We start from the raw sequence: 26923 nt of genomic DNA, 5'->3' as shown, positions 1-26923 counted from the left end.
TCCGCCTCGCCCACTCTGTCAACAGTCCCGCACTAACACCCTTCACTCACCCTCTGAGCACACCCTCTGCTTCCTGCTGGGACCTCAGGGAGCTCTGGGGACCATGAGGGGACAGGCTCGGGGGAGTGAAGAGCAAGAGCCAGCGCCGATGACCATAACCTCAGGCAAGTTGCAGTGGGAGGTGGCGAAGGTGTGGTTTGTTTCGCCAATGCCGACCCTGCAGTCCCAGGTGGGTCAGTGGGGCAAATCTGCACTCAGCCTTAAGAACCACCTGATTGCCTTGGGCGGGGCAGAGGAGGGCAGGTTCTGAGTCAGGATGAGCCATCGCCGCTGGGCCAAGAACCAGGGGCTGTCCTGGATGGCTGTGCAGGCCACGCACTGTACATCTCAAAGGGTGTCATTTACACCATAGTCTAAGCAAGTGCTGTGCGGTGTGCAAATATCTGTGGCAGCCCTATGTACGAAGCCTCATCTGCTTGGTTTAGTGCTGGCCCCCAGAAAGGAGAAAGAGAGGCCAGGTGGGAGGAAGAGGAGAGGTGGGGGGAGGATCTGGCCACATTGTTTCAGGTTCAGGGCCTGGCCAGAGCAGTCTGACTCTGCCCCAGGCTCCATGGGAACTGGATGGCTCAGAATCCAATTCCTTTCTCTTAGAAAAGACAACAAAAACGATCCACAAGCAGGGGCTGAGTGAACTGTCTCCTCTGAGGCCGCTGGCATCGATTCTCCGTAAGTGAAGCCAGGCCCGAGCTCCTGGGGTGCCGATGTGAGCAACCCCACGCAGCTAGGCTGATGCAGAGGGGAAAGGACTTCCAGGTGGTCCTGCCTTTTCCGTATCCAGGCTCCTTGCCTGGCTGCAGCTCCCTCCTTCCTCCCAGGGAGGCCCAGGATGAGACCTGGGCTTGGGGCACAGAGCTGGGTTGGTCCTAGGGGTTCAGTATATGCTGTGACTTGCTCCATTCTGGGGCCAGCCCAGCCACAGGACATGGGAAGGCAGGGGCTCAGGGGCAGACATGGTGGCCCCACCCGTGGGTGCTGAAAACTCTTAAGGCCCACAGAGAAGAGGCTGCTCTGGCTGCCTTCCCAGCCTTCTCCCCCAGCAGGCTGGCCCCCCAGCAGGCTGTCTGAGTGTGCATCCTAATTTCCAGAGTGGAATGCTGGGGGTGTGGGTGGGGTGGGTAGGTGCGGCGCCGGCCGGGAATGTGCTGGAGGTGTCCCAGTCCCCCAGGGCTGCCTGGCCTGGGCAAGCCTGTGTCTTTAGCCTCCTGGACCCAGACCGAGCTACAGCAACCAGCTCCTCTGAAGCTTGTCACCCCCAGCAGCCTGGGGGGTGGGGACGCCCACACCCTCACCTCCTCTCCCCAGGTCTCCATCTCCCCGGGCAGAGCCTATCGGCCAAGTAATTGCACCGGGATACCCAGCCTGTCATGGCAACATTGAACAAAACCCCACCCTTCGAATCAGACAGGGAGTGACAGGAGCATCCAGAGGGCGGCACCCCCTCCACCCCACAGAGCCCATCATTCCTGCAGCCGCCCACCTGCCACCCGGCTTCCCCTCTGCACACAATGGAAGCAAGGGATTCTCGACACTCACGAAGGAGATACTCCGAGCTGTCGTGGTCATAATCGTTGTCCTCCGGGAAGTGATTGATCCGGAAGCAGCGCCCTTTATAGATCCCTGGGGGGAAAGAGAAAAAGACACTGTGACTGTCCATGGCTCCACTTGCCCGTTCATTCTGGCCCCGGTCACTGCATGTGTGCAGGCTCCGTGCAGGCTCTGGACACGAAGAGAGAAGACAGGCTCAGGCGTCCCCCCAAAGGTTGACCATGTCATTTACAGTCCCCGTCTGAGTTTTCACTCGTGAGAGTGAAAGGATGCACCATCAAAAACTATTCAGGGACAAGAACCCTCAAGCAAAACTGCCCTGGGCAAGCAGGACAGGCAATCCCCGACCCAAGGGGGGCTGCAGAACCACGTCCTAAGAAACGGCAAAGAATTTGCCCCTGGGAACTGCATTGGAGGTGGCCTTCTGGGCAGAGAAGGGAGCTGTGAGAAGACAGGGTTCAGTCAGAGCTCCGTGAATTTGGGGAGGGGGGAGTTTAGGGAGGCTGGAGCTTTGAAGGGTCCCTGCAGGGGGAGGGGCTGGGGCTGAAGAGTGGGCTGGAGGCCATGGCGGGGGGAGGGGCTATGGGTCAAGTAAATCAGGATGAAATCTTCCCCCACGGTGTCTGTCTGTCTCTTTCCCTTTCTCTCAAACACATAGTTATGGTGAGTCCCTCCCCAGGTACACGCTGACTCAGCACACAGTTGGCAACATGATTCCAATCCTCTCATTCAGTGTGATGGAAAGGAGAGAATGTAGAGCAAGAGAAACTTCCAGAAAGGCCGAGGCATCGCCTTCCCGGTCTCCCCTTCCCACTGTGAGAAGCAGTAACTGCAGGAGGGCAGGCCAGTTCTCCTTCCAGGACCTTCCATCCAGCCCTCCCAGCCCCTGCTCCCCTGCGGTCTGGGAACGTCCAGGACAGAACTGGACACGGGTGGAGAGGGGGGTACACAGGGTGTCAGGCCCCGCCCCGCCAGCCAACCCCTCCCCCCCCCCCCGGTCAGCCTCCCTGCTGCTGCGAGGAGCTCGTGTTGACGGCCTGCACAGCCAGCCTGGCCCGGTCCCAGCCGGGCCCGCTTCTCTTCTGCAGCTGCTGCCAAGCACCCTGCTGGCCCTGCAGCTCGGCCTGACCGCGCACATCGTGGGAAGCAGGGCCTGCGGCAGACGTGGCGCCCGGCGCTGCTCTCCCGGCTGCACCCGTCAGCGGGCATCCTGGCTGCTGCCTCCAGAGGGCTGGGGTGCTGGGTAAGGACCCCCACGTCCCGAAGGCCTCCGGAGCCACTGCTGAGTAGGGATGGTGAGGGCTGGTCTCGGCGCCACGTCCACCATGCCCAACTTAGTTACCTGCCCCTGTCTCCTCACCTGCAGGATGGAGACAACCTCAGGCCTGGTCCCCCAAGGATTTCTCACAAGATAATGTGCAAAGGGCGCTCAGAGGGTTCTTGGCCCATGGTGACGGCTCCAGGTGATTCACCTGCTATTGGACCCAGAAATCACCCGCCCTCTGCTCCTGGGGTCTTTACTGTTTCGTGAGGGATTGAGCTGGCAGAGAACCACGTGTTTGTGATCAAGAGGAGACAGCACCAGGGCAGGCTGGGCTCAGGATGGCTGGGGTGGGTGACATGGAGGCCAGAGTGGGCCAGCCGCCCGCCCCCGCTCCCATACCCCGCAGTGGGGTTGTGGAGCTCTCTGCTGTTCGTCTCCCTCCCCTATACTTTTTGGGGCTACTTTATGGAGCTAATTACAACCACCACGTCCCACACGCCTGTTGGAAAGTCCAATAGCAAGAGGTTGGAAAGGAAAAAAAGTAAATCTCTCTCTTCAGACTCGTTTTCCAGAGGTCAACAGTCAGTCCGCTGGTCACCTCCCTTTGTATGTGAAATCAACCCCTATTTTAAAAATAAATTAAACTTTATACTTGCAGATAATTGTAGATTTACACACAGTTGTAAGATACAATACAGAGAGGTCCCATACACCCTTTACCTCGTTCCCCCCAATGGTAACATTTTGCAAAACGGCAGTATCTCAGCCACATACTGGACATGGCTACAGCCCACCCCCACCAAGACCCCTCATGTTGCCCTTTATCTCACACACAGCTCCTGCCCCAGCCCCTCCTCCACCCACGGTGACCACTAGACATTGTTTGTATGGTTCTGTCCTTCCAGGAGTGTTCTATAAATGGAACCACCCAGCAGGTGGCCTCTGGGGACTGGCTCTTTCTCCTCAGCACACCTCCCTGGAGATTCATCCGGGTTGTTTGTCAACAGCTTGCTCCTTTTCACGGCCGCGCACTATTCCACGGCTGTGCCCTGGCTCTCGGCATCTGCACTGTTTCCAGCCGCTCCTAGCATGCTGCTGTCGACATTCACGCGCAGGCCTGGGGAGGAACCCCGGCTTCCGCTTCTCTGGGACGAGTGCTCAGAAGAGCAAACGCTGGCTCACACGTGAGCTGCCTGTTTCGTTTCACAAGGGGCTGACACGCTGGCTTTGGGAATGCCTGTATGTTTATTTCAAAAATAAAATTATACTCTGTCGCCACCTTTCATTCAACAATATGTACAAACATCTCTCCAGGTCAATACCTATAGATCTTACTTTTAAGAAAACCTGTTTATTATAAATAAAATACCATAAGTTGATACTAATCCGAAAGTCGCTGAGCACCCTCGAAGGAAATGAATAGCACGGGACCAGGGGAATAAATCTGCTCCAATATGGATAATGCTAAACGGAAAATACGCTTTGACAGAAAGAAGGAGATCATATATTTATAAGATCGATCGGACAATAAAACTCAGGCTTTGAAACGTTTGCTTGAGTCTAAACTAGCCTGTTCCCAATCTCCTCCAGTATATTTTGCTAACCTCATCTCTGCATCGAGGGGGCTATTTCACACTCAACAGAAACTGTAGAAAGGAATCACTGTCTAACATGTTAAGTCACTTTTAGCGGCTGCATAACCACCCCCAGTTATGGGTTATCAACGACACCGCAGCAGTAGGGTCCCCTTTCTCGGGGCTGTGTGCACACTCTATGGATCCCGCCACGTGGAAGGAAGCTAAGACACATGAAGGCATTACTCTGAGGTCACTCTGCTGCCAACCCCTTTCATTTCCTTTCTTCTTTCCCCCTGCCTCAGCCCCTCAGCCCGACCCCAGTCCCAGTCTAAAGAGGTGGGGCTGTGGAGCTGACAGTCCAGGAGAGAGAGACTGCTCCCTGCCCCTCGAGTCAAGAATTCAGGTATTTCTCCTAAATGAATGTCAAACATCTTCCGTTCCTCCAGCCATTTCTTTCTTTCTTTCTTTTTTTAATCTTCACCTGAGGATATTTTTCCATTTATCTTTAGATAGAGTGGGAGGGAGGGAGAGACACATTGATGTGAGAGAGATACACTGACTAGCTGCCTCCTGCACGACCCCAACCAGGGCCGGGGACGAACAGCAACTGAGGTGTGTGCCCTTGACTGGAATCGAACCTGAGACCCTTTGGTAACACTCTAACCACTGAGCCAAACCAGCCAGGGCCCTCTGGGCATTTCTTTATTGATGGTTCCAAGACCCTTCTCCAGCCTAGCTCCCTCCTCTGGGTCAGCGCCCAACTCAGTGCCCAAAGCACAGCACCCACCGAAACCCACGCTCCAGGTGGGCCCTGCCCCCTCCTCCTCTCTGGACCCTGTGCTCCTGTTAATGGGACCAGGTGTTCCTGCTGACTCAGCCTCCCCGGACTTCTTTGCTGGACTGTCTCAACTCCCACAACTTGTTCTTGTTGAGTGCGGTGTTTAGTCCTAAGGACGTCACATTCATCGAGGTCAAATTGAATTCTGTGAGCTTGGCCCGAGGCATCGAATAGGGAGACAATTAATGGCTGATGGGAGAAGTAAGAGAAAAAGCCGTCTCTAATCCACTTCACATGTGTTCTCTCCCCGTGAACGGGCCATTGGCCATGTGATGTATTAAGTGATATTTAGGGCGGTTAACTCTGAAATCCAGGACTGGCCACACCGCGGGAACAGAGGCGCTCACTGGCCTGTGTGCCCAGAGACACGGTGTCTCTCTCCTTCCTGAGGGTCAGGAAACCTCTGGTGTGAGGAGACTTCATCAGTCATGCGGGCCCAGGAGTTATTTCTTCATCTACACAACTCGGGAGCTGGGCCAGAGGGAGCCCTCCTGCCCGAGGGTTCTAGGAGCGTCTGTAGAGAAGTCTGGGTGCTGCATCATGAGCCACACCTGTGCAGGGGTTTCTATAGGCACAGGACACAGCTGGCAGAACCACCGTAATGTGTGTGTGCTGTTTTATTTCTGGGTGATCGGGTTATGAGCGAATTAAAATTCTCTTCACATTTTTTCTGTCGGGTTTTCTGTGATGTGTGTAAATGAACCGATTAGGCATAGGAAAAGAAACCGAACCTCCGAGTCTGAGTGAAAATGTGGGGTGTGTCTGAGATGAGCACAGACCCACTTGGACGTGGAACCAGGTGAGTGGGATGGGAACTGTGGGGCCCGGAGGGTGTGTGGGTGGCATTTCAGCCTCTGGTGGGTGAGTGCCCCCCGCCCTTCCGCTGGGCTGGGATGTCATGCCCTGGGGTCATGCCCTTATCTGTAGCTAGGATGATTGACTCCTAGGTCTGGGGGGGAGGACACAGGACCTTTGGTGGTGAAACCAGGCAAGTCCCAGGCACACCAGGATGAGGTGGCCACTAGGGTCACTCCAGGGCACACTGGGATGAGGTGGCCACCAGGGTGCCTCTGCAGTGGGCCACCTCTGAGGTCTGTCGTGATGAAGGGAATCCTGGAGAGCCCTGGCTGGTTTGGCTCAGCAGTTAGAGCGTCGGCCTGCGGTCCGGAGAGACCCGGGTTCGGTTCCCGCTAAGGGCACGTACCTCGGTTGCAGTTTGTCCCCAGCCCTGGTTGTGTTGTGCGGGTGGCAGCCACACGATGTGTCCCTTTCACATCGATGTTTCTTTCTCTCTCTCTCCCTCCCATTCTATCTGAACAACAAAATGGAAAAATGTCCTCAGGTGAGGATAAAAAAAAAAAAAGACTGTTAGAGGGAGAGGTAACAATAATGGCGATTGTCTGTGTCATCCTTTACTGGTCTTCACAGGTACTGGTTCACTTGATCCTCACCCACAGAACAGCGGCGGGCACCCAGTGAGAGCGTGGACACCTTGCCTGCCCCCAACTCTCTGCCCACCTTTCACTCAGCTGTTCATTGATGCAGCGACCAGCTCCACACACGTGGCCCCTGCCGATGCCTCGATTCAGCTGCATCTGCTACTTGCTTGTTGCCCAGGCCCTGGGTGGACCCCCGGGGGAGCTGCCCTGCACCCGCGCATGTGGGAGCTGGAAGCTCAGGGATTAGGACTCCCGCCCCGGGGTAACCTTCCAGCAGGAGGGTGGGAGCTGATGGATACATGTTCCCATCCTTCTCGCTTAGGTGAACTTCACCTGCTTCTGGGAGGCACAGCAGGACTGAGCCAAGGGATGATGAACTCAGCCTGGCCCCCGCACTGTCTGGGTTTCACGCCCCCGGCGTGCCCCACGCGTGCTCCTGAGGAAGGCCCCCGCACACTGCCTGCGTGCAAGCCTCGCTCAGGCGAAGCCCGCGTCTCACCTTTGCAGGAAGGCGCCTCGGAAGATGGAGGAGGCCTAGGGATGAAGGGCCTCCCTCAGAGCCCACGGCAGAGGCTCAGCTCTGGACAACGAGGCGGTCTCCCTTCCGCGGGAGGAACGTCTCCTCGGCCCCGGGTTAAAGAGGCTCAGGGACGCCCGGTGTGCACATGGCGGCGGGGCCTGGAACCCGGGCAGCGAAGCTCGAGCGCTCGTCTGGCCCCTCCCCCACGCCTGTCCGGGAGCCTGAGCGCGGGAAGGGCTTGGAGGCCACTGGGCCGGGCCTTCCTCCCAGCACAGACCAGGCGTGAACCGCAGCGGCCGCGAGCTGGGTTCAAGGGGCCGATTTGCAGGGCCGGCTCTGGATGGGCGGGCTGGTGGCGCCTGGGAGGAGGCCCAGACAACAAGGCCCCTTTCAGCCCAAGGACAGGGTGACGTGAATACACAGCAGAAGGGGCTGTTGAAGGGGGCGCTGAGTGGGGCTTCCTGCACCATCCCTTCCCCAGCGCTCTCTGTACTGAGCACCTGCTACTGTGCCCGGCGCTGGAGCCGGGGGCTGAGCTAGGTATCGCCCCAAGCTCCCATTCTGGGGGGGCAGCTGGTAAGACAGGAAGAGAAAACAAGTGACAGTCTCGTTTCGGGTAGTGACATGGGCAGGCAGGCAGGGGAAGGGTCCGGAGGTGTCTAGGTCGTGGGCTCCTGTCCTGAGCCCTGGCAGAGCTCAGAGCTGAGGTCGGGGGCTCAGGTGTGGGGCCCACACCTAGGGACAGATGCCTCTGCAGGGGCTTCTCCGACACAGGACCTCAGGACACCCCCGTCACCCCCACCTTCCTGGTTAATGTGAGGAATGGAAAAGCCCGGAAGAGGCCCGGCGACTGCTGGCAGCGGCCCGGACTGAGGAGGAGGTGAGGTGAGAACTACCCGTGGGCCAGACGTCCCTCCAGCTTCGTTTGAGCCATCTTGTGTCGGAAAGTAATGAAATGACACTTATTTTTCTAAATGGCTATCAATCTGGACTTCATAATAATTTGAAGTGGCTGTCTCCTACTGTAAACTGGGTCCTTGTATGCCGGTCACAGCCCTGGCCCACGGGCCACATGGACCAACTCCTCATCTCAGCGGGGCTCCGGGAGGACTGCCCATCGGGTGCCAACCCCTCACCAGGGTGGCTTCTCCCCGTGCTCTCCCGCAGCTGCTCATCTGTGAACCTGGCCCCTGCCCTGACCCTCACCTCCTGTGGGAACAGCCTCGCAGGGCCCAGCCACTGTGTGTCTCCAGAGGGGACCCAGGAATCACGGAGGAGGAGAACTGAGGGGCACAGGGTTTTGGCCAGAACTCCTCAGAGCTCTCCCCACCACACACACAATTCCTGGACTTCCATGCTGGGGACGCAGACGGGCGGCGTCTGCTCACTGAGAGCTCACGATCTCCTCCTGCACACACGGCTCACTGTTTCCCAGCAGCCTTTGCAGTTCCACTGTAGGTGACCAGGCTGGCAAACGGAGCGTGAGCAGAAGTGGCGTGTGCCCTCACCAACTCCACTGCCCCCTCTCCCCACCAGCCACGGGGAATGGTGGAGCCCCAAGACGGAAAGGACCTCGGGCCTTGAACCCCGGTGTGGAGGGAGGGGCCACGGAGAGGACCACCCACTGCGGACGGTTCCCCAGCAATGGGTCCCTTCTGTATGTTTAAGACAGCACACGTCTGGCGGTGGGCTCCGGCCGCCATCGGTGATACAAGAACAGAACGAGCCCGCCGTGGTCTCTGCCGTTCCCGAGGTTTCTGCTTAGTGAGCGGTCCGGATGTGTCGGGGCAACCGGCCTCGGCTGCGGGCAGAGGTCGGGAAAGCTTCTCCCCACCTGGGAAACGGGGCTCCTTGACCGACTCTCAGAGCCGAGGCTGGTCAGAGCATTTCGAGAAGGGCAGATCCTGATAATGTCGTCAGGGCAGAACACTGTCATTTTAACGCCCCGATTCTCGGAGATGCCTTCAAACAGACCGCCCGATGTCCTTCCGTGTGGAGCGCGGAGAGGGCCCTCCGTGGCCAGGGCCGGGTGCTGGGCGTCAGGGGCGGTCTCTGCGCAGCGCCCACCGGGGGGACAGGTGTCACACCCACTCTTCCTGCTTCGATCCCTGAGGCGCCTCATCGTCCTCACAGGATCGGTTTGGGTTTTGATGTAAACAGGGTGCCTCCCTTCAGCCCTCTGCCCAGTCTTTCCTTTAATTCAGCAACTGTTTTCGGAGGCCAGGCCGTGGGGTCCGACACAGGTCCTGCCAGCAGGAGCTTAGAGCCTGTTGGGGAGGCCCCCTCGGAACAAGGCAGCCGGGGGCCCACACTGCAGGGAGGGAGGCGGCAGGTTCAGTTTCGGAGAATTAGGCTCAGTGCCAGAGGGTCACCTGGGAAGCTGGGGGAGGGGCTGGACTCACCAGCCAAGGGCCGGTGGGATTAGGCTAGGGTGGTCAGGCAGAGGAAAAGCCCAGAGGCGTGTTAGGGGGGACCTTCTGGACAAGAGCAGGCTGGGGAGCGGGGGTGGGGACTGAGGCTGAAAAATGCAGGTGGGGCTGCCGGCAGAGAGGTGGCCTGCTGCCCTGCAAGGGGCTGGATTAATGCCACCAGCTCCGAGGTGCCACCGCGAGGTTCCCTTCGGCTGGAAAGGCCCTTCATGGCCAGCGCCAGGAGCTCTAGTCCCTCTGGGCCCTGCATGTCTGCGACTTTCCTCCCAGCCTGGCGGCATGTCGCTGGACCTGACAGGTGGGAGCCCCGCCCTGGGGCTCCTTGGGCATCTTATTTTAGTCCCAGAGGAGCCCAGCTGCCTGGAGCGTTGCTGGCACCGCCCCCCCGGGATTAACAAGCTCTCTCTTCATTCGCTCCCTCACATTGGAGTCCTTTGAGGAGGGACACATTTAAACTCTGGCTCCCTCGCAGCTTCCTGCAGCTGTCAGAGGGGCCATGGCAGCCCCGGTACCCGCCGCTGCCAGGGGTGTGGGGCGGGAGGGGAGGCCTGTGGGTCCTCGGACGCAGCCTGCACCCTCACGTCGGCCACTCACTAGCACAGAGCCATCTTGAGCAGCGTGGGCCTCAACGTGCAGTGTTTCAGACCCGACAGGGAAGAGTGACGTCCACAGCGATTTGGACCTCGAGTGTCCTCCTTCCGTTTGTCTGTGGCCAGGCGGTGGGCAGAGGGCCATCTCCAAGCCACCCCCATCTCTAGCAGTCTGGGTAAAGACTGGGCCCAGCAGGGTGTTCCCCTAAACGGGACAACCCAGAGGGGGCCCGTGGAGGACTTGGGGGGAAGTCACCTGGTCATCAGCACAAGGAAGGTTGTTTCAGAGGGGCTGGGCTCTGGCTCAGTGTCCACCAGGGCACTGGGGTGTCAGCAGCCAGTTCTGGTTCAAGCCCCTTCCCCAGGCCGTGGGGTTCCCAGAGACAACTCTCCTTCTGCCTCCAACTCTGTCTCTATAAACTGGAACTGGAGATCAGTTGGTCTGGCAAACCGAGGCCTCTCTCTAGGCCCGGCCCTCAGGAGTCTGTGCTTGGACATGTGGCAGTGACTCGGGGCAGAGAAGGGGAGAGAAAGGGCCACCTGCTTGGTGCTAAGCCCACTCCGAGGCTCTGCTGTGTCCGAGGTGTCCCTGTGAGAGGGGGTATGGGTCCCTCACAGAGTGGCCCCGCCCCGCCAGGGATCCTAGCACACATCGGGCCGGAGCTTGACCAATCAGGTGCTCTCTCAGGAGTTTGGATTTTGGATCAGAAGCAGAAGAGACCCAGGGACTAAAGGACATCGGGGAGTTCGCCAAAGGGGTCCTCTCAGTGGTCCGTGATGCCAACTACCAAGCTCCTGGTTCTCCCCTTCCTCAGTCTTGGCTGTTAAACTTCTTCAATCCTTTGGGACCCTCCACACCTAATAAAGCCCTCTTTGGGGATCAGGCCAGAAGAAGTTGGTTTCTGTGCCTGCAGCCAGGAGAACCCTAACGGCCAACCGGTGCACCTTCTGCTGGGGAAGGAGATTCCAACCTCGTTCTCTTGGGCGCCGAAGCCCGGTCACCCTTCCTTCCTCAGGGTAGGTCGCAACACTCGTACCAGGCACAGGCTCCCGAGAGACCACGGGACCCGTGGGGGAGAAGGGACGTCATATGGGGGACGGGGATGCTGGGCACGGCCCCATGCGCCGTGTGGAGGCTGTGTGGTCTGTGAGCTCCAGCCTGTTTCCTGATGAACGGAGTGGGGGTATCAGTGGATGTCACACCGTTCCCAGGAGGAAGACGGGAACGAGACCGTTCGGAGCCAGCACGGAGACGGACCCCAGTAAGGAACTTCTCTTACCTGCCGGTGGCTCAGAAACCAAGTCGCCTCCCACGTAAGTGCTGCCATTTCAAGAAATGCCTGCCGTGAAGACCTGAGATGGCTCTAGGCTCCCACCAGCTTCTCCGTCCACCTACTCTGGCCCGGGATAGGAGGGGCCCCTGGCTTCTCTCAGCACCCGCCACCCCTCAGGGCTCTGACTCTTCAAGAACCCACAGCACCTGCCGCGCCTCTGCCAACACACGGCTCCAGAGCCGGGTTTGCGGGCTTCCTGTTGAGATTCCTCACTGAAGGAAGCCGGGGAGATCTCCCCAACAATAGCTTGGTTTTCTCCTAACAGAGAAACGGGTGTTCCGTGATTGTCTCTGACGTTTCTGTTCATATCTGCTTGGTACCTGAGTTTGGATGAAACCTTAGTACCAAGAGCGGAGTGTGGTTTTTTATTTTTCTCTCCTTTAATGAGGAGAGAATAGGAAACTCCAAGGGGTCAAAGAGTTGGCTGCAGAGTCCAGGCTCTTCCGTTGGTTTGGCCTCTGCGATCTCTGGGAATTATGCTCCAATAGGCTGAGAGTTTTAACGGCAGGGCCGGGCAAGGGAAGGAGAACCCTAGAAATCACAGAATTCTGGGAGGTGCTCTTGGGACCGTCTACTTCATCCCCTTTACACGGCAAGAACCTGAGGCCTGCAGAGAAGGGCCGTTTCCATGGTGACAGAGCCAAGCCCCGAACCTGGTCTCCTGACTCCAAGCTCAGTGCTCTTCGGCCCATCCCCCATCGCAAGGTTCTCAACTGGGCGCTTTCGCCTCCCAGGGGACAAAGTCTGTAAACAGTTTTAAAATGTATTTGTTGTTGTTGTTAGTCCTTACCCGAGGACATTCTTCCCAAAGAATATATTTTTTTTAAGAGAGAGTAGAAGGGAGGGAGGGGGAGAGAGGCAGGGACAGAGAGAGAGAAGCATCGATGTGAGAGAGACACGTGGATTGGTTGCCTCCTGCATGCACCCCAACTAGGGCACGGGACTGAACCTGCAACCCTTCAGTGTGGGGGCCGATGCTCTAACCACTGAGCAAGACCAGCCAGGGCTGGAAACAGGTTTGAGGGTCAGGCCTGGGAGTGGTGGTGGTGCTCCTGGTAACTCGTTGGTGGGAGCCAGGGGTGCTGCTGAACATCGTTCAATGCACAGGACAGTCCCATGATAAAGGATGTTTCTGCCCAGAGTGTCAATAGAGGTTCATGGTGCCCACGCGGCGGGCACAGAGCTGACTCCTCCCTCCCCAAGGCCATGGCAGACATTGCTAACCAATCACAGTACTTTCTTCCCTGGTCACAGTCTAAATGCTTCTCAAGGCAGTACTCCGTGCAGGGGCTACGAGTCGAGGCGATGCCTTGATCACCCTGTGGCCCGATGCCATAGAGGTGGCAGGTGCTTGGGTTTGAGTCCTGGCTCTGTCATCGCCTACTAGCTGTGTGATCTGGGCTCCTCACGAACCTCTCTGTGCCTCATTTTTCCCATCTGTGAAATGGGGCTCAGAAATGGGAACACGTTCAGAAGGCTGTTTGGGAGATTAAAGAAGTTAATGCAGTCTGTTAATGTCACCATGCCCGGGACAAGTGCTCAAAAGAGGCAAGTTGTTATCATTATCATCAGCTCTGCTCTCGGGACAAGGAGGCAGCTGGTCCCACCATCAGAAGGGTGCAGGCCCGGTGTGTCCTCTCTCAGGACTGACATGGACTCTTCCTTTTCCTCGTCTACCCAGGCTACGGCAGTTTTCACGAGCAAAGCCACCCTGATTCTTGGAAGGCCCAGCAAAGAGACCTCACTTCCCTGTGGCCTCGTGACCAATGGAACAAGGGCCGGCTTCCTTTGAACACTGACCCCCTGCAAACGCTCCTCCCATTTTCTCACTGAGATAACCTATGAAGTAGGAGCTTCTGGGAACCCACTCTGCTGACGAGGAAGCTGAGGCCCCGAGAGGGCAAGTAACTTCCCTGAGGCAGCACAGCCCCACACGGCCCAGCCAGGCTTCTCCCCTGCTCCTGTCCCCTGCTCCTGTCCGACTGCAGAACCAGAGCTCCGCCCACTGTGTGCCCTGCCTCCCTGATCTGTTTGAGAAGAGAGAAGAGAGAAGAGACGGGTGGTAGAGAGAGCCGGGGTCTCTGGAGGGCACACACCGGCCAGGTCACCAGCATTTGACAGGGGGGTGGGCAGGGCTGAGGGGCAGGCTGCAGGGAGGGCACATCACTCCCCAAGTATCCCCCTTTTTCAAGACCTTTCTCACCACCCCGGTCCAGACTGCCAGGTTAAGATTCTCTTTCACGGGCTGAAACCACAGTGCTTCTGGGACGGCTGGTGAGGAGACACCAAGCCACAGGCTTGGATAGGACTCGGAGCGCCCGGGCGGGGGTTGGGGGGGATCAGCCACACCCTGTGGCCTGCCCCTTTGTCCCCACCCCCCAGAGCACCCAGTGTGCTGCCTGTGCCCCGCCCACGGCCTGGTGGCCTTCCAGGAAGGACTTCACTATTTTTGGACCCTGCACCTTCCAATCTCTTTGGAGTCGGAAAGAGCACGTCAATCCCGTCTCCCCCACGAGGCCCCTCGAGGGCTGGCCGGGCAGCTGTGCGTTCACAGACACCCAGCCCCCTCCATCCAAGTCAGCACCTGCACCACGAGGGCCTGCCACGTGCCGGGCCCCAGGCTTCGGTGGGGAGCACGCCAGGATCTCTCGGCTTTGAGTTGGCACTGAGGTGGGCTGGGGAGCCCGTAGCTGGGTCAGGGGAGCCACTCCCAGAACTGACACCAGAGCTGAGCCCAGAGGTGTGCGAGGTGAGGAGGGGAGGACTTCCAGCGGAGGGAATGGCACCGCTGAGGCCCCAGGGCAGAGGCTGGGAGGTGGGCATTCTGAGGAGGTAGGAGGCCCAGGTGCAGCTGGGGGCAGAGGCAGGGGGAGGAGGGGAGGGGGCGGGGCCTCAAAGCTGCAGGGGACCATGGACAGGAGGTAAGTAATCGGGATAGGATCAGATTTGCTTTTTTAGAGAGGTCTGTCCCCCTGCAGGTGGGACACAGTGGAAGCCAGGGAGGCCAGTCAGAATCCAGGCTCTGGGACAAAAGCCTCCCTCAAGGTCACCAGCTGATTTGGGGCAGAGGAGGGTTCCCCAAAGCTGATCTGTGCCCCATCTCTGTCCATCTTCAGATGAATCATCCATTCCGCTGGCTTAGGGACACTAGAGTCCTCTCAAAGTGGCCTTCCCAGGGCTGCTTCACGCATATCCTCCTGCCTGTGTCCAGACTCAGGGCCGGGGGACATGGCCCCTAGCCCTCCTTTGTCCTCCCATGACCTCCCATGACCTCCCCAGTCTGTCCCAGAGGTCTTGCCCACACCCTAGTCTCTCCTGATGGCGCAGGTGCCCTGTTGTGGCCCTTCCGTCTCAGGTCCTTCAATTTACAGGCCCAGCTCCCTCAGCCTCAGCTCCCTCCAGGAGGTTTCGAGCTAAGACCTTTCACTTGTACAAAAAAGAAAAAAAGTAAATAAAATATAGAAGCCAGCTTCCCTCCCTGCACGGGCCCCGCAGGGCCCAAGCGTGGCGCGATGGGCTGGGCCACGGCGGTGACCGGCCGGCTGCGAACAGTGACAATGGAGGAACCCCTGGGACACAGCAGAACAACTGTCATTGTGAGTCAAGCAGGCCGTTTATGGGAGGATAAAAGTTAATGGGAAGCCATACTCCAGCTCCTCACCATTAAGCAGGAGAAATGCTGGCGACAGGCACACACACCGAGAAGGGGCCTGGAAGGTGGCAGGATTCTGCTTGCGGGGAGCCTGGGAAAGCCGGCTGGGAGCCAGCTGGAAACAGGTAGGAGCCACATTCCTCACCTGATTAGGAAGCAATCAATGTTTGGACATCACTCATTGAACCTCCTGTTCAAGGGTTTTTGGTTTTTTTATCCTCATCCGAGGACATTTTTCCATTTTTCACTCAGATAGAGCGGGAAGGAGAGAGAGAGAGAGAGAGAAACATCGAAGTCAAAGGGACACATCGAGTGGCCGCCACCCACACGACCCAACCAGGGCCGGGGACAAACTGCAGCCAAGGTACATGCCCTTAGCGGGAACCGAACCCGGGTCTCTGTGGACCGCAGGCTGACTCTCTAACCGCTGAGCCAAACTGGCCAGAGCTGTTCAAGGCTTCTTCATCAGTGACCCACCACCCCTTCCAGGGCAGCTGAAGAGGGGGATGGGCCGGCTCCCTGATTCACCTACGTAAGCCATGCTCTCAGGAGGCGGCCAGTGGACAGCCCAACGTAGAGCCTTCTTTCCAACAGTTTGCGGGTGTCCTAGTTTCTTGCCAGTCTCTGGAGGTGCGCAAGGGACATAGGACCAGAGTCTGTGGGGCGGAGCCCCTCTGGGGTCAAGCGGTTGCTCCCATGCTAACCAACACCATCACTATAAAAACGACCTTTACGACCACCAGCGCTCACACTTACTGAGGACCTCACTGATCTAAGTGCTTTAAGTATCAACTCATTTAGTCCTCACGACAACCCTCTGTGAGTGCTGCTGTTCTCGATGACCCCATTCCATAGATGAGAAAATGGAGGTCCCGAGAGGTTAAGTGACACGTTCAGGGCTGTCTGGATCCTGAGTGCAGAGCTGGGATTAGAACCCAGGACAGTCAGCCTTCAGAGCCTGGGCGCGGAAGCCACTCGGCTGAACCACCATCACCCGCTGTGTGTAATGCATACGGGCACCAGCTTGGAGGCTGGTTTATCCGAGGCTCATACTCCTGTTCCAGGCTCTGCTCAGGTCATGCAGGTGGATTGCACTGAACTTTTCTCCAAAGGGGGCTTCTGTGGGGTGAGGACATGGGGGGGGCACGGCTCTCTCCTGGCCCCCCGTGTTCATGTCCACGGTGGAAAGAAAATCCACCCTGCGCTCCCATACCCCCCGTGGGTGAAATCCCACAGAAATGCCACCAGGATGCCCGGTGACAGCTGGAAGGCTCGGCGGAGCCTGCCATGCCTCTCTGTTCAGGAGATGCCAATGCCACGCGCTGCTTGTCATCAACCCTCCTGAGTCAACAAATCACTCCCGGGAGCTCGGGCCAATTGTAATCTGATAAATACAACCATTCTAGAGCTGAATCCACCGGCCGCGCTCCGAGACCCGTAGCTGGGGATCGGTGTGACCGCGGGCACACACGCTCCACTTTAAGCAACTCTAAAACCCAAGTGAAAACCATCGCTGCGGAAACAGGCTGAAATGATAACAACGAGGAAAAAAAGGAACAAGCCAGAGGCCTGTCTAGATCCCATTTCAATCCCACACACTTGGTCACCTATTCTCCAGTCCCGGGGCAGACAGGAGCCCCGGACGCCCACTTCCAGCCGGTCAAGTAACAGCCGGAAATGAAGCTTGTCCAGGTCAGCACGCGGGCCGTGGCCAGGAGCCAGCACCATGTCTGTGGGGGCCTGAATGTTTTACATCTAATGCCTCTGAGTTATGGGCCTTATACCTTTAGACACCAGAATTAACTTGATTTGAAATGGGCCCTGGGGGAAGTTTGTTACAGAGAAATAAAGATGTTAGATGGAGTCTGTCATACTTTGCAAGGTGGCTCTCTCCACCACGTTCACCAGGCCATCGGGGCAAGTTGTCCCAGCCCTCGCCACATCAATGCCACAGCCTCCCGATTCCTCACCCCCTCATCCCGGAACGGCCACTCCCTCCCTCACCCTCTGCCCACCGTCAGCCTCCGAGAGCGAAGGCAGGGGCCCTGCGAGCTGACTGCGTGGGCCTCCTGCCGCACCACCACTGTGTTTACTGCCAAACCCTTCTGAAAACCCAGCCGGTGGGTACCGACGGCCCCACTTTACAGAGGAGGAAACTGAGGCTCCAGGAAGTGAGATAAAGAGCAAGTGGAGCCCTGGCCGGTTTGGCTCAGCGGTTAGAGCATCAGCCCGAGGACCAAAGCGTCTCTGGTTCGATCCCTGACCCTGGTCGGGGTTGTACGGGAGGCAACCAATCAATGTGTCTCTCTCACATGGATGTTTCTCTCTCTCTCTCTCTCTCTTTCTCTCCCTTTCTCCCTTCCACTCTATCTCAAAAGCAATGGAAAAATATCCCCGGGTGAGGGGAAAATGAGAGCAAGTGGAGAGAGCAGGGTGTGAATGAAATGGACTGGTCCCAAAGCACAGGCCTTTTCCTTACATGACCTCCAGTGCAGGGTCCCCAGGACAGGGCCACTCGGGGGCCAGTGTGGCAGTCAGCTCGACCTGCTAGGAGCTGTCAGTACCTGACAAGTTGCTTACCCCCCTGTGCCTCGTTCTCCTGCTCCCGACGCCAGGACAGTCACTGGACTCGCCTCCGAGGGTGGGGTGAAGCCGGGGAGGCCCTCGGCACAGAGCCCGGGGAGCCTCCTCCCTGCATATCTGCCCTGAGAGGAGGGCACTTTGTGACTTCAGCTCCAGTCCTGCAGTGCCTTTGTCCCTGAGTGACAGGGCGCACGTGTGGACGGGCATGCGGGTGAGCCGGTGCACGGCGGCTCCAGTGGGGACAGCGACGGGAGAAAGGGGGGGGGTGTACCATTGTGTGCGCTGCTCACTGGGGCCTGGCCCAGCCCCCGTGGCGGTGAGAAGCTGCCTTTTGCCTTCAATGCGTGTGTTTGGCTCCGAGCCGACAAGCACTGTGGGGCGGGACCCGCAGTCAGGAGGAGCACTAGCATCTTCCAGCCGTGGATGACAGGCCCCTGGAAGCCACTGGCCATGCCTGCCCAGCCTCGCAGAGCCCATGTCTCCAGCCAAGCCCTAATTCACAGGGCTGCTGCCAAAGCTCATTAATAAATGATGGAAAACCTCTCAGCAAATGTCGAGCCCCTACCGCGGGCCGCGGGCCCACACGGCTGTGCCAGGCCGCCTCGGGCGGCGAGGCGGGGCGGGCGGTCTGCAGAGCGCCACAGGAGCGGGCATGAGACGGGCAGAGCCTGGCGCGCTGCTGACCCGTGGGAATGCGTGGAGGCAGGATGCGCATTCCTCTGGGACTCCCTGGGGATCTAGGCTGGAGGGCCCTGTGTTTGCTGACAGGCATCGGGCGGCTGGCTGAGTCGGGTAGGTCAATCTGATCAGCGTGTTTTCTAACTGTCTGGGGAGCTGGAGGCTGGAGAAAGAAAAGGAAATATGCTCACAACCCTTCCGGGGGGACCCCTACCTGGCCTGGGGCACAGTGAGGTTACAGGGCTAGCAGGCCAGGAGGGATCCCCAGTTCCACCCTAGAGACTGGCCGTGTTTCAGGGCCAGAAGCCCACTGTCCCTGTCCCATAGAGCTCGATTCACGGAGACCTCAGGAGGAAACTGGGCTGCCCCAGCGGTGTGTCTGACGTGCTGGGCCCCCACCCCTTCCTTCACAGAGGGCCTCTTGGCGCCCCCACAGACAGGAACCTCATCTTCCTGAGCAGTCCTGCTTGGGTGATGTTTATGTCCATGAGCCCTGAAGTCTGTGCAATTACATGAGTCCTCTTACAGAAAGAAAACACACACTTACAGATACAGTTAGACTCCGGGCCTAGGGGGCTCTGGCTTCCTACGCATCTCGGTAAGTCCACTTGGGCTAACCCAGGCCAGGCTCCCAGGCCCGGAGCGGATCTTGTCCGAAGGCAGTGCCACACCCAGCCCCTCCCACTGAGCTACCTTCTCAGGAAGCCCCTACAAGACCGGGCTTGGGGAACTTTGGGGTGCCTCACACAGGCGGGTCCTGACTTTCCTCCCCAATCACCCATGGCAGGGCTGGGTCCCTTCTGTGTAGCTGGGAGGACGTTCTCATTAGACATATACCCCTGTGCCTGGGAGAATCCGTGCTTGGTGGAATGAATGAATGAATGAATGAATGGCATCAAGGCTTCACGGGGAAGGCCACCTCTGAGGTGAGTCGGAAGGACGGGTAGAGTTGGCTGGGCAGGCGGCTCCCCTGGGGGGGTCCCGTGGTGCTCCTGCAGGTGTCGGTGAGACTAGAAATGTCGAGCAGACAGTGGAACTTCCTTTGAAGTGGCAGGGAAGCCGAATCTGCAGACCTGTGCGTTCGTGCCCTGACTTCTGCACACTTCAACGCCAGGCCAGAGAGCTGCCCTGCGCACATACAAAGGCCCCAGCTGGCTAGACCCTCCTGCCCAGGGATCATCACGATGGGAGTTATCAGGTCACACCCAGGTCCACATTCGGGGCTGCACAGGGCGGTCCACGCCGTCTGGATGGGGAAGTCCTAGTCCGCACGAGACTCTGAGACCTGAGGATCACGACAGAGAACACGCTGAAGGTGCCAGATAGACCAGCGGAGAGCACACGGGAGAAAAGAACCTTCACTGCCTGGCTCTGCACTGGGGGGTGGGAGCCCCTCCTTGTGTGGACGTGGGCCCTGGGAAGGGGAGAAGCACGCTGTACTCTGGGTAGGGAGGAAGGCCTGTCCCAGGTACTAGTTTGCTTAGGGATCGCCTTCCACCGTCACCTTCACCAGGCAGAGCCCAGTGGTGCCTACCATCTGGGAGAAGGGGCGGGGCAGGCGGGCCCTGCTCAGGGGCAGCTGGAGCCGGCCAGGCCCTCTGGCTCCGGGGCCAGGTGCCTTCCGTGTGCACCACCCACCCATGTTTACTTCGGGAAGGAGGCTCGGTGGCAAAGGGGAGGGAGGGAGCTGCCAGGTCTGACTTCCCGGCAACTGGCTCTGCTTGGCAGTTTAACTGGTCTAATCCTCTAGCAGCCCTTGAGCCTGGTATCATCATCTCTCCTTTATAAATAAGGAAACAGGTTTAAAGGGTGTGGAAGAAAATTCTCCAAGGCCACGCCCCAAGTCACAGACAGAGCTAGGACTCCAAATCAAGCTCATCTTGGTTTCAAAGTCAAGTTCATCTGAACTCGGTAGGCAGAATCCTAATGTAGTTCCCATGGTGTGTTCCCTCGCATGTAGGCGACACTGTGACTAGGAGGATCGGGTTAGTTATATAAGACTCCATTGGCAAGCTGGAGGGGGAGAAGTCAGAGAGACGCTCCTGCTGGCCTGGAAGAACGCACCCTGGGAACTGCCTGGTCCTCCCCCACGGCAACGGTATAGGACGGGCTGCAGGGCGATGCAGCTCCAGAAGCCGGGTGATGGCCTCACATGGTTCCAGGTGTTGGCACATGGGGACTCCTATGGCCAGGCTGTGTCTTGTTGAGCTGGTGGCTCTGTGGCCCCATTGTGTGCAGTCACACACGTGTGCTACCACTCGGCCTCCCCGCTTGCTGCAGACCTGTGGCATGCATACACCAGGGGCATGTCCAATCTCAGCACACCAGCATCATACATGGACCAGCACATACAGACCAGCTGCAGACACTGCTCACCACTCATGTGGGCAGCTGAGAGTACCCCTCTGTCCCAGCGAACTACATTTCCCAGGCTCCCTTGCTCTTGACTTCTGGGCTGTGATGGAACATGAGAAGGTGGGAGGAAGGGAGAAATCAGGGTATTTTTCCCCCTCTTCCTTGGACAGTTTGTAGCAGCTGCCGCATCTCTTCTGGGAGTCTAGTTTCTTCTAGAAAGTCCCTCCCTCTCTGCTCCCAGCTTCCTCCAAGATCCAAGCACCTGCTGGGTGTCCTGTTGATGATCACCTGGGTCATCAACTCCCTCTATTAAATTCCTCTGTCTGAAAGACATAGAGTAGCTTCTGTTTCCTGGATGGACCCTGACGGATGGAGTAATGATATCAACCACTTATTACTCACTTAGAATGTGACCCTTACATACATTGTCTCCTTGAATTCTCACATGGTAGAAGATGGGGTTGATACTGATTCCATTTCATAGATGAGGGAAATAAGGCTCGGGGAATTTAAATAATTTGTCCAAGGAGACACCTCCATATGAAGTCCGTTGCAGTGGAAAGAACACAGCTTTGGGACATGACTCATCTTAACCACTGACCTCAGGCAGCGATCTAATATTTCTAAGCTGGTTCTAAAACATCTTCATCACCCCAACAGAAACCCCATACCCAGAGTTTCTCCCATTCCCCTCTCCCCACCCAGCCCCTAGCAATTATTATTCTGCTTTCTGTTTCTATGGATATGTTAAATATATTGCATAAATCAAATAATATAATATGTGGCTGTTAAGGGTTAAATTGTGTCCCTTTCCCCTTAAATTCCTATGTTGAAGCCTTAACCCTCAGAACCTCAGAATGTGACCTTATCTGGACATAGGGTCATCGCAGTCATAGTTAAGAAGGCATTTGGGTGGGCCCTGATCCAACGTGACTGGTGTCTTTTATAAAGAGGGAAAATCGGGGCACAGACAGGCGCCCGGGGAGAACACCATGCGAAGACGAAGGCAGAGATCTACAAGCCAAGGGATGCCTGAAATCGCTGGCCACCGCCAGAAAGAGGGGAGGGGCCCAGGACAGAGTCCCTCCCCCAGCCCCGTGGACGCCTTGGTCTTGGACTCCTGGCCTCTGGGACTGAGAGACGATACACTCCCATTGGTCCTTTCCACTTGGCATGTTTCCTAGGCTCCTCTGTCTGCAGGTCTCACCCCTGGGTTCTGTGTTCCAGGCTCAGTTCTAGAACGCCCCCAGCGCGGCGTCTCTGACACAGCGAGCCGTGTGCTCTCCCGGCCAGCGCTGCAGAGGGAGACGCACCGGCCGGCGCGCACAGCCCTTACAGGAGGCGCGGCCGAGGAGGCCTCAGTGAGAAGCTGTCCTTCCCTCACGGTCACACCTGTGGGGGGCTGGGGTGCAGAGCGACCCCATGTCCTGCTGAGAAACAGGTACCAGCCTGCATGGCTCCTCTCACTGCGCCCAGGAAGTCCCCAGCTCTCCTGTGTCCCTGGGGTTGCCTCACAGCCTGGAGGGTAGGAGCGCGGCGGACAGAGCCAGACTGCCTGGGTTCAAATCCCAGCGTCAGAGCTGCGGCCGGGAGAGTCACTGCTGCGCCTCACTTTGCCCATCTGTGAAATGGGAATAGTTAGAGTGAAGAAAGTACTTAAGACACGAGGGCCTTGTGCAGTCTGGTTCCAGCAGGCCAGTGGTGTAAAGGGCCCCGCTGTTCCCCGCACATCCTGTGCTTCCACCAACGGCCGGTGCCTCAGCCCCACTCACAAAGCCCTCTGGTCCTCCCAGGTGTCCTGCCTTGGTGGTGACACACCACCCACCTTGTCACCCAGGATGGGTTCTCCTCCCTCCTCCCCATGTCCCGTCTCTCTCCACGATGGCTTGCACATTACCTTCCCTCCCCGATTCCATCATCCTGACTCAGAGCTCACCGCCACCGTCCTTTCCTGGTCCCCCTGCCTCTAGCCCTTCTCCTTCCGTCCCATCCTCCGAACGTCTTCAGCTTTCCAGAACACGCCAGCGGCTCCTCAGGACCGGGGCCACGGCAGGCAGGCTGTGCCCTTTCGCCCATGCTGGTCATTCTGCCCCGAACCCTCCTCTTCTTCTTGTTTTCTTTCTGAACTCATGTCCACCTTTCAAAACTGTCTGTGATGACCTGCCATCTAGAGAGACTCCGCGACCACACCGAAGCCCACCCCGGCCACTCGATCATCATGACCTTCACCCTGACACTCTGGGTTCTTCTCTGATTATCTGTGTCCCCTGGGACGACACAACCACCACAGGTGCTGCCGTCTGCTTTATTCACTGCTGTGTAGGAAACTTGCCCACCACCTCGGGTGCTGCTGGTAAGTAGCGGCTACGTAACACACTGAATGAATGAATGAATCTCTGGGTGCCCAGGACTCAGTCTGGGGCCTGTTTCCCAAATTTTCAGTGAGTATTTGCTGGATCTGAATAGAGACTAAAAATGAACTGGTGGGGCACTGGGGGCAGATGGGCAGGATGACGGCCGGTGGCAGGAGGCCCCCAGGCCAGGGTAGCCAGCAGTCTCTCAGAATCACAGTTGCCGGGCGGAGAGAATGTGTGTGTGGGGGGTTCCGTGAAAGACGACAGACCATGAGGCATGAACAAGTGCGAGGGCTTGTTATCGAGTCAGCTCTGAACCTGGAGCTCGCTGATAGAGAAATGTTTTTCCTCTCTAGCAGGTCAAGTGGCTTCCCAAGAGGCTGGGCACAAAAATAACTGCTGAATGGATGAATGAATGAATGAGTGAATGAATGAATGAGTGAATGAATGAACGAATGAATGAATAAATGAGTGAATGAGTGAATCCCTGAGTCTTCAGAACCTAGCACAGGTTAGGTGCACACATTCCCAACGAGTATTTGCTGGGTTGACTAGAACTGAAGAACACATAGGCCGCCAGGTGGGGATGGCTGGGGCAGGTGGGGGCTGGTAGCAGGTCACCCGGGGGGTATTTGTCTGTTTTACATTTTTATTGAGGTTACTATGAAGTGAGTAACCGTAAGAATGCAGCTTGATGAACGCACGTCTACATCCGTGTAACCGCCGGCCAGACCAGGCATAGAACACGTCCACGGCCCGGAGGCTCACTCTTGCTCCTCCCGGTCAGCGCTCGCGGGAAGCCCGCTCTGACCTCCTTGGCCCTGGGTCAGTTCTGCCTGCGTCCGGAGGTGGTATGAATGGAGGTACACAGGATGCGGAGACGGGTTTTCTATCTGCTTCCTGTGAGCTGGGAGTCACCACACGAATGCCAACAATTGGAATCTGGTGTGAAAGCATGCTGGTGGGTGGCATCCCCCGCAGAACGTGGGTTCCGGGGGTTTGAAGTGTAGTTAATGTCTCCTTAAAGCAGCTGTCTTGAGCAGAATGCTTTTCACCTTCTTGCTGAGAGCACCCCATCTGAAGAGCCGCCCTCAGTCTGACAGCGGATCTTTCCTCTTCAGGCTGCGTGAGTCAGACCCGGGCCCCGCGTCATGCGCTGTTCTGGTCACGACGCTGTGCCCACCTCCTCCGAGAAGCCTGCCGTGCCAGCAACCACTGGGCTGCACCTGTGGGTCTTGCTCTCTCTTCACATCTGACCGCCCTCCCCTGACCGGCATCAGCAGCCTGCACTGTGTCCCCTGGGTTCCCGGGGTCACTTGATACTGAGCCATCCCACAGGGAAACAGGCTGCTTCTCTTCCCTGATGCGCAGCAGGTAGGGGACAGTTTCTAACATGAGGCCGCACAAAGAGCTGGGGATGGGCTTTGGGGCCAGAGACCCAGGTGCAATGCCGACCCAGGCCGATAAGCCTGCCTCAGTCTCCCCACCTCCCACAACACCCAGGTTGTGTTGTAAGGATGAAAAGAGCTATTCGAACTGCATGCACTCAAGAGATTTCAGAAGCCATGGCTGCTGCTGGTACGGCTCAGCAGTACAGCTCAGAGCTGAAGAGGCTGGACTCTGCCTGGGTTTGAATCCCAGCTTCACCATTTGGTAGCTCTGGGGACTTGGGCCAGTTACTTAACCCCTCTGTACCCCAGTTTCCTCATTTATACCATGGAATCAATGACAGTACCTACCTTACAGGGTGGCGGAGAAAAACCAAATCAATATATAAAGTACTCGGGACTGTAGCTGGCACACAGTAAACGCCAGGTAAGAGTTGGCTCTTCCTCTCTCTATGATATGACCCCCCTGGGAGGAGGGGGAGGGTCTCCTTTGGGTCTCTGAACCCCAGCACCTCTCAAAATGCTTTGCACAGGCAGACACACCACCAAGGCTTGTTGATTGAAAACCAGAAAGCAACCAGCTTTAAAAGCTCAACAAGCCCTGGCCAGTTTGGCTCAGCGGTTGAGCGTTGGCCTGCGGACCAGAGAGTCCTGGGTTCGGTTCCTGCTAGGGGCATGTATCACACACACACACAAAAATAATAAAAATAAATAAAAGCTCAACAAACCAGGTGAATTTCCTCCCTGACCCTCCCAAGACAGGAGACTGAAGGAGGACGCAAACACAACGTCCGAGAGGACAAGGGCTTCCAGGGACCGAGGTGAGTGCCTGTTTTCAGCGCCCGAAAAGGCGGAACAAGGAGGAACAGATGTCACCAACGAGGCACCGCAATTCTGATGAGAACCACAGAGCACCTTTCTAGTCCAAGGACTGGACAGCTCGGCTGCAGACTGCTGCCCCGGGGCCCTCACAGTCTGCCTCTGTGTGTTCACCTGCGCTCTTATCTCTTTTTAAATTTATTTTAAAATTACAGTTAACATACACTTACATTAATGTCAGGGGTACAACATACTGATGAGACATTTATATAACCTTACAAAGTGATCAGAAGGTATGTGCATAGGATGTATCTGATAAGGACTTAATATCCTAAAACTATATGACTTGTACTTGAATTTAACTAAGGCAGCCACTAACGGTTAACAGTAGCGTTAGTGAGCAACAAGGATCCGTGGAAGCTAAGATCTTGGCATCAACTGGCATTTGAAGGGTTAACTGCCTCATTGACACAACGAGCAAGGCATCCTCATGGTGGCCCCGGTCACAGCGGAAGTTGCCTTTGCTACAGTATCACCATGCAAAGATGTTTTTCCCTAAACAATTTACACAGATGGAATTGGCAATGCAAAAATTCCGAAACAGAGCAACTTTTGATTTTACAGTGTTTTAAGATTTTTGGGTGCAACGAAGCGGCTTACACAAGCCACCGACCGGGTTTCTCAGGAAAAAATAAAAAGCGAGCATCGTCTGTTCATACTTTGTCGGGTTCGTATTTTAAGAAACTTGAGCCAGTCTGGCTCTGGCAGAAAAATTCCCCCAAAGGAGCATTTCATGACACAGCTTTTATGTTAAGTGCTTGGTTTTACATATGTGATAAAAATTGGTAAGACCATATATCTGGGTTTTATTTTTCTTTTCACTTACTTCTGCAGTCAGTTTGGGTAGCGCTACTGTACGAGATGGATTTCTAGGAATGGAAACCCAGTGTGTAAACTGCGCTGACAGGAAATAAAGATTCAACTGTGGACGGCTGGCAAAGGCTTTCATCCAGGAATCAATTTGGTTATAAGTCAGGGCGGCCAGTAATAAAACACTGACCAAAGGCGGCTGGGAGTGGTGCCGCAAACATGCTTCTGGATGCGGCGAAGACGAGAGAGCAGCAGCCGACGCTGTGATCACACATCCATTCACCTGTGTGAGGACAGCCTGGCCCTGTGCTTGTTACACTGAAATAGATTTACAGTGAAATATCTTCCACCGCATAATAGAACATTTGGAAAAGACAAAGGGAGATAAAACAAATCACTCAGTTCCCGCGACCACATTCTAACGTTCTGGTGAATTTCTTCCCCATCCCTTTTCCAGCCTCATAGAGCAGCCGCCGCTGTATCCCCGTCTATTCTGCACCAGATGACCTGTCAGGGGTGCCACATCTGTGGGTGTCCGACTCACTCAATTTGCCATTTAATAGAATTTTCCCCGTGTTTAATAACCCTCCTAATAATCACAGAGTTAAAATAATACATTTCTATCTCG

The 26923-nt window shown here is 56.8% G+C and overlaps 1 protein-coding gene across 1 annotated transcript in view; it reads right to left on the bottom strand.

The window, feature by feature from the left end:
- CACNG4 (calcium voltage-gated channel auxiliary subunit gamma 4) overlaps positions 1-26923 on the bottom strand; it is a 48007-nt gene that overhangs the window by 6981 nt on the left and 14103 nt on the right. Inside the window, exon 2 of the mRNA XM_036269216.1 lies at positions 1594-1677. Coding sequence (XP_036125109.1) covers positions 1594-1677 — 84 coding nt within the window. The remainder of the gene's footprint in view (positions 1-1593; positions 1678-26923) is intronic.

The sequence above is a fragment of the Molossus molossus genome, unplaced genomic scaffold (genome assembly GCF_014108415.1).
Source record: "Molossus molossus isolate mMolMol1 unplaced genomic scaffold, mMolMol1.p scaffold_m16_p_19, whole genome shotgun sequence".
NCBI lineage: Eukaryota > Metazoa > Chordata > Mammalia > Chiroptera > Molossidae > Molossus > Molossus molossus.
Note: the sequence above shows the minus strand (reverse complement) of the source record. Positions and strands in the feature narration are given on the sequence as shown.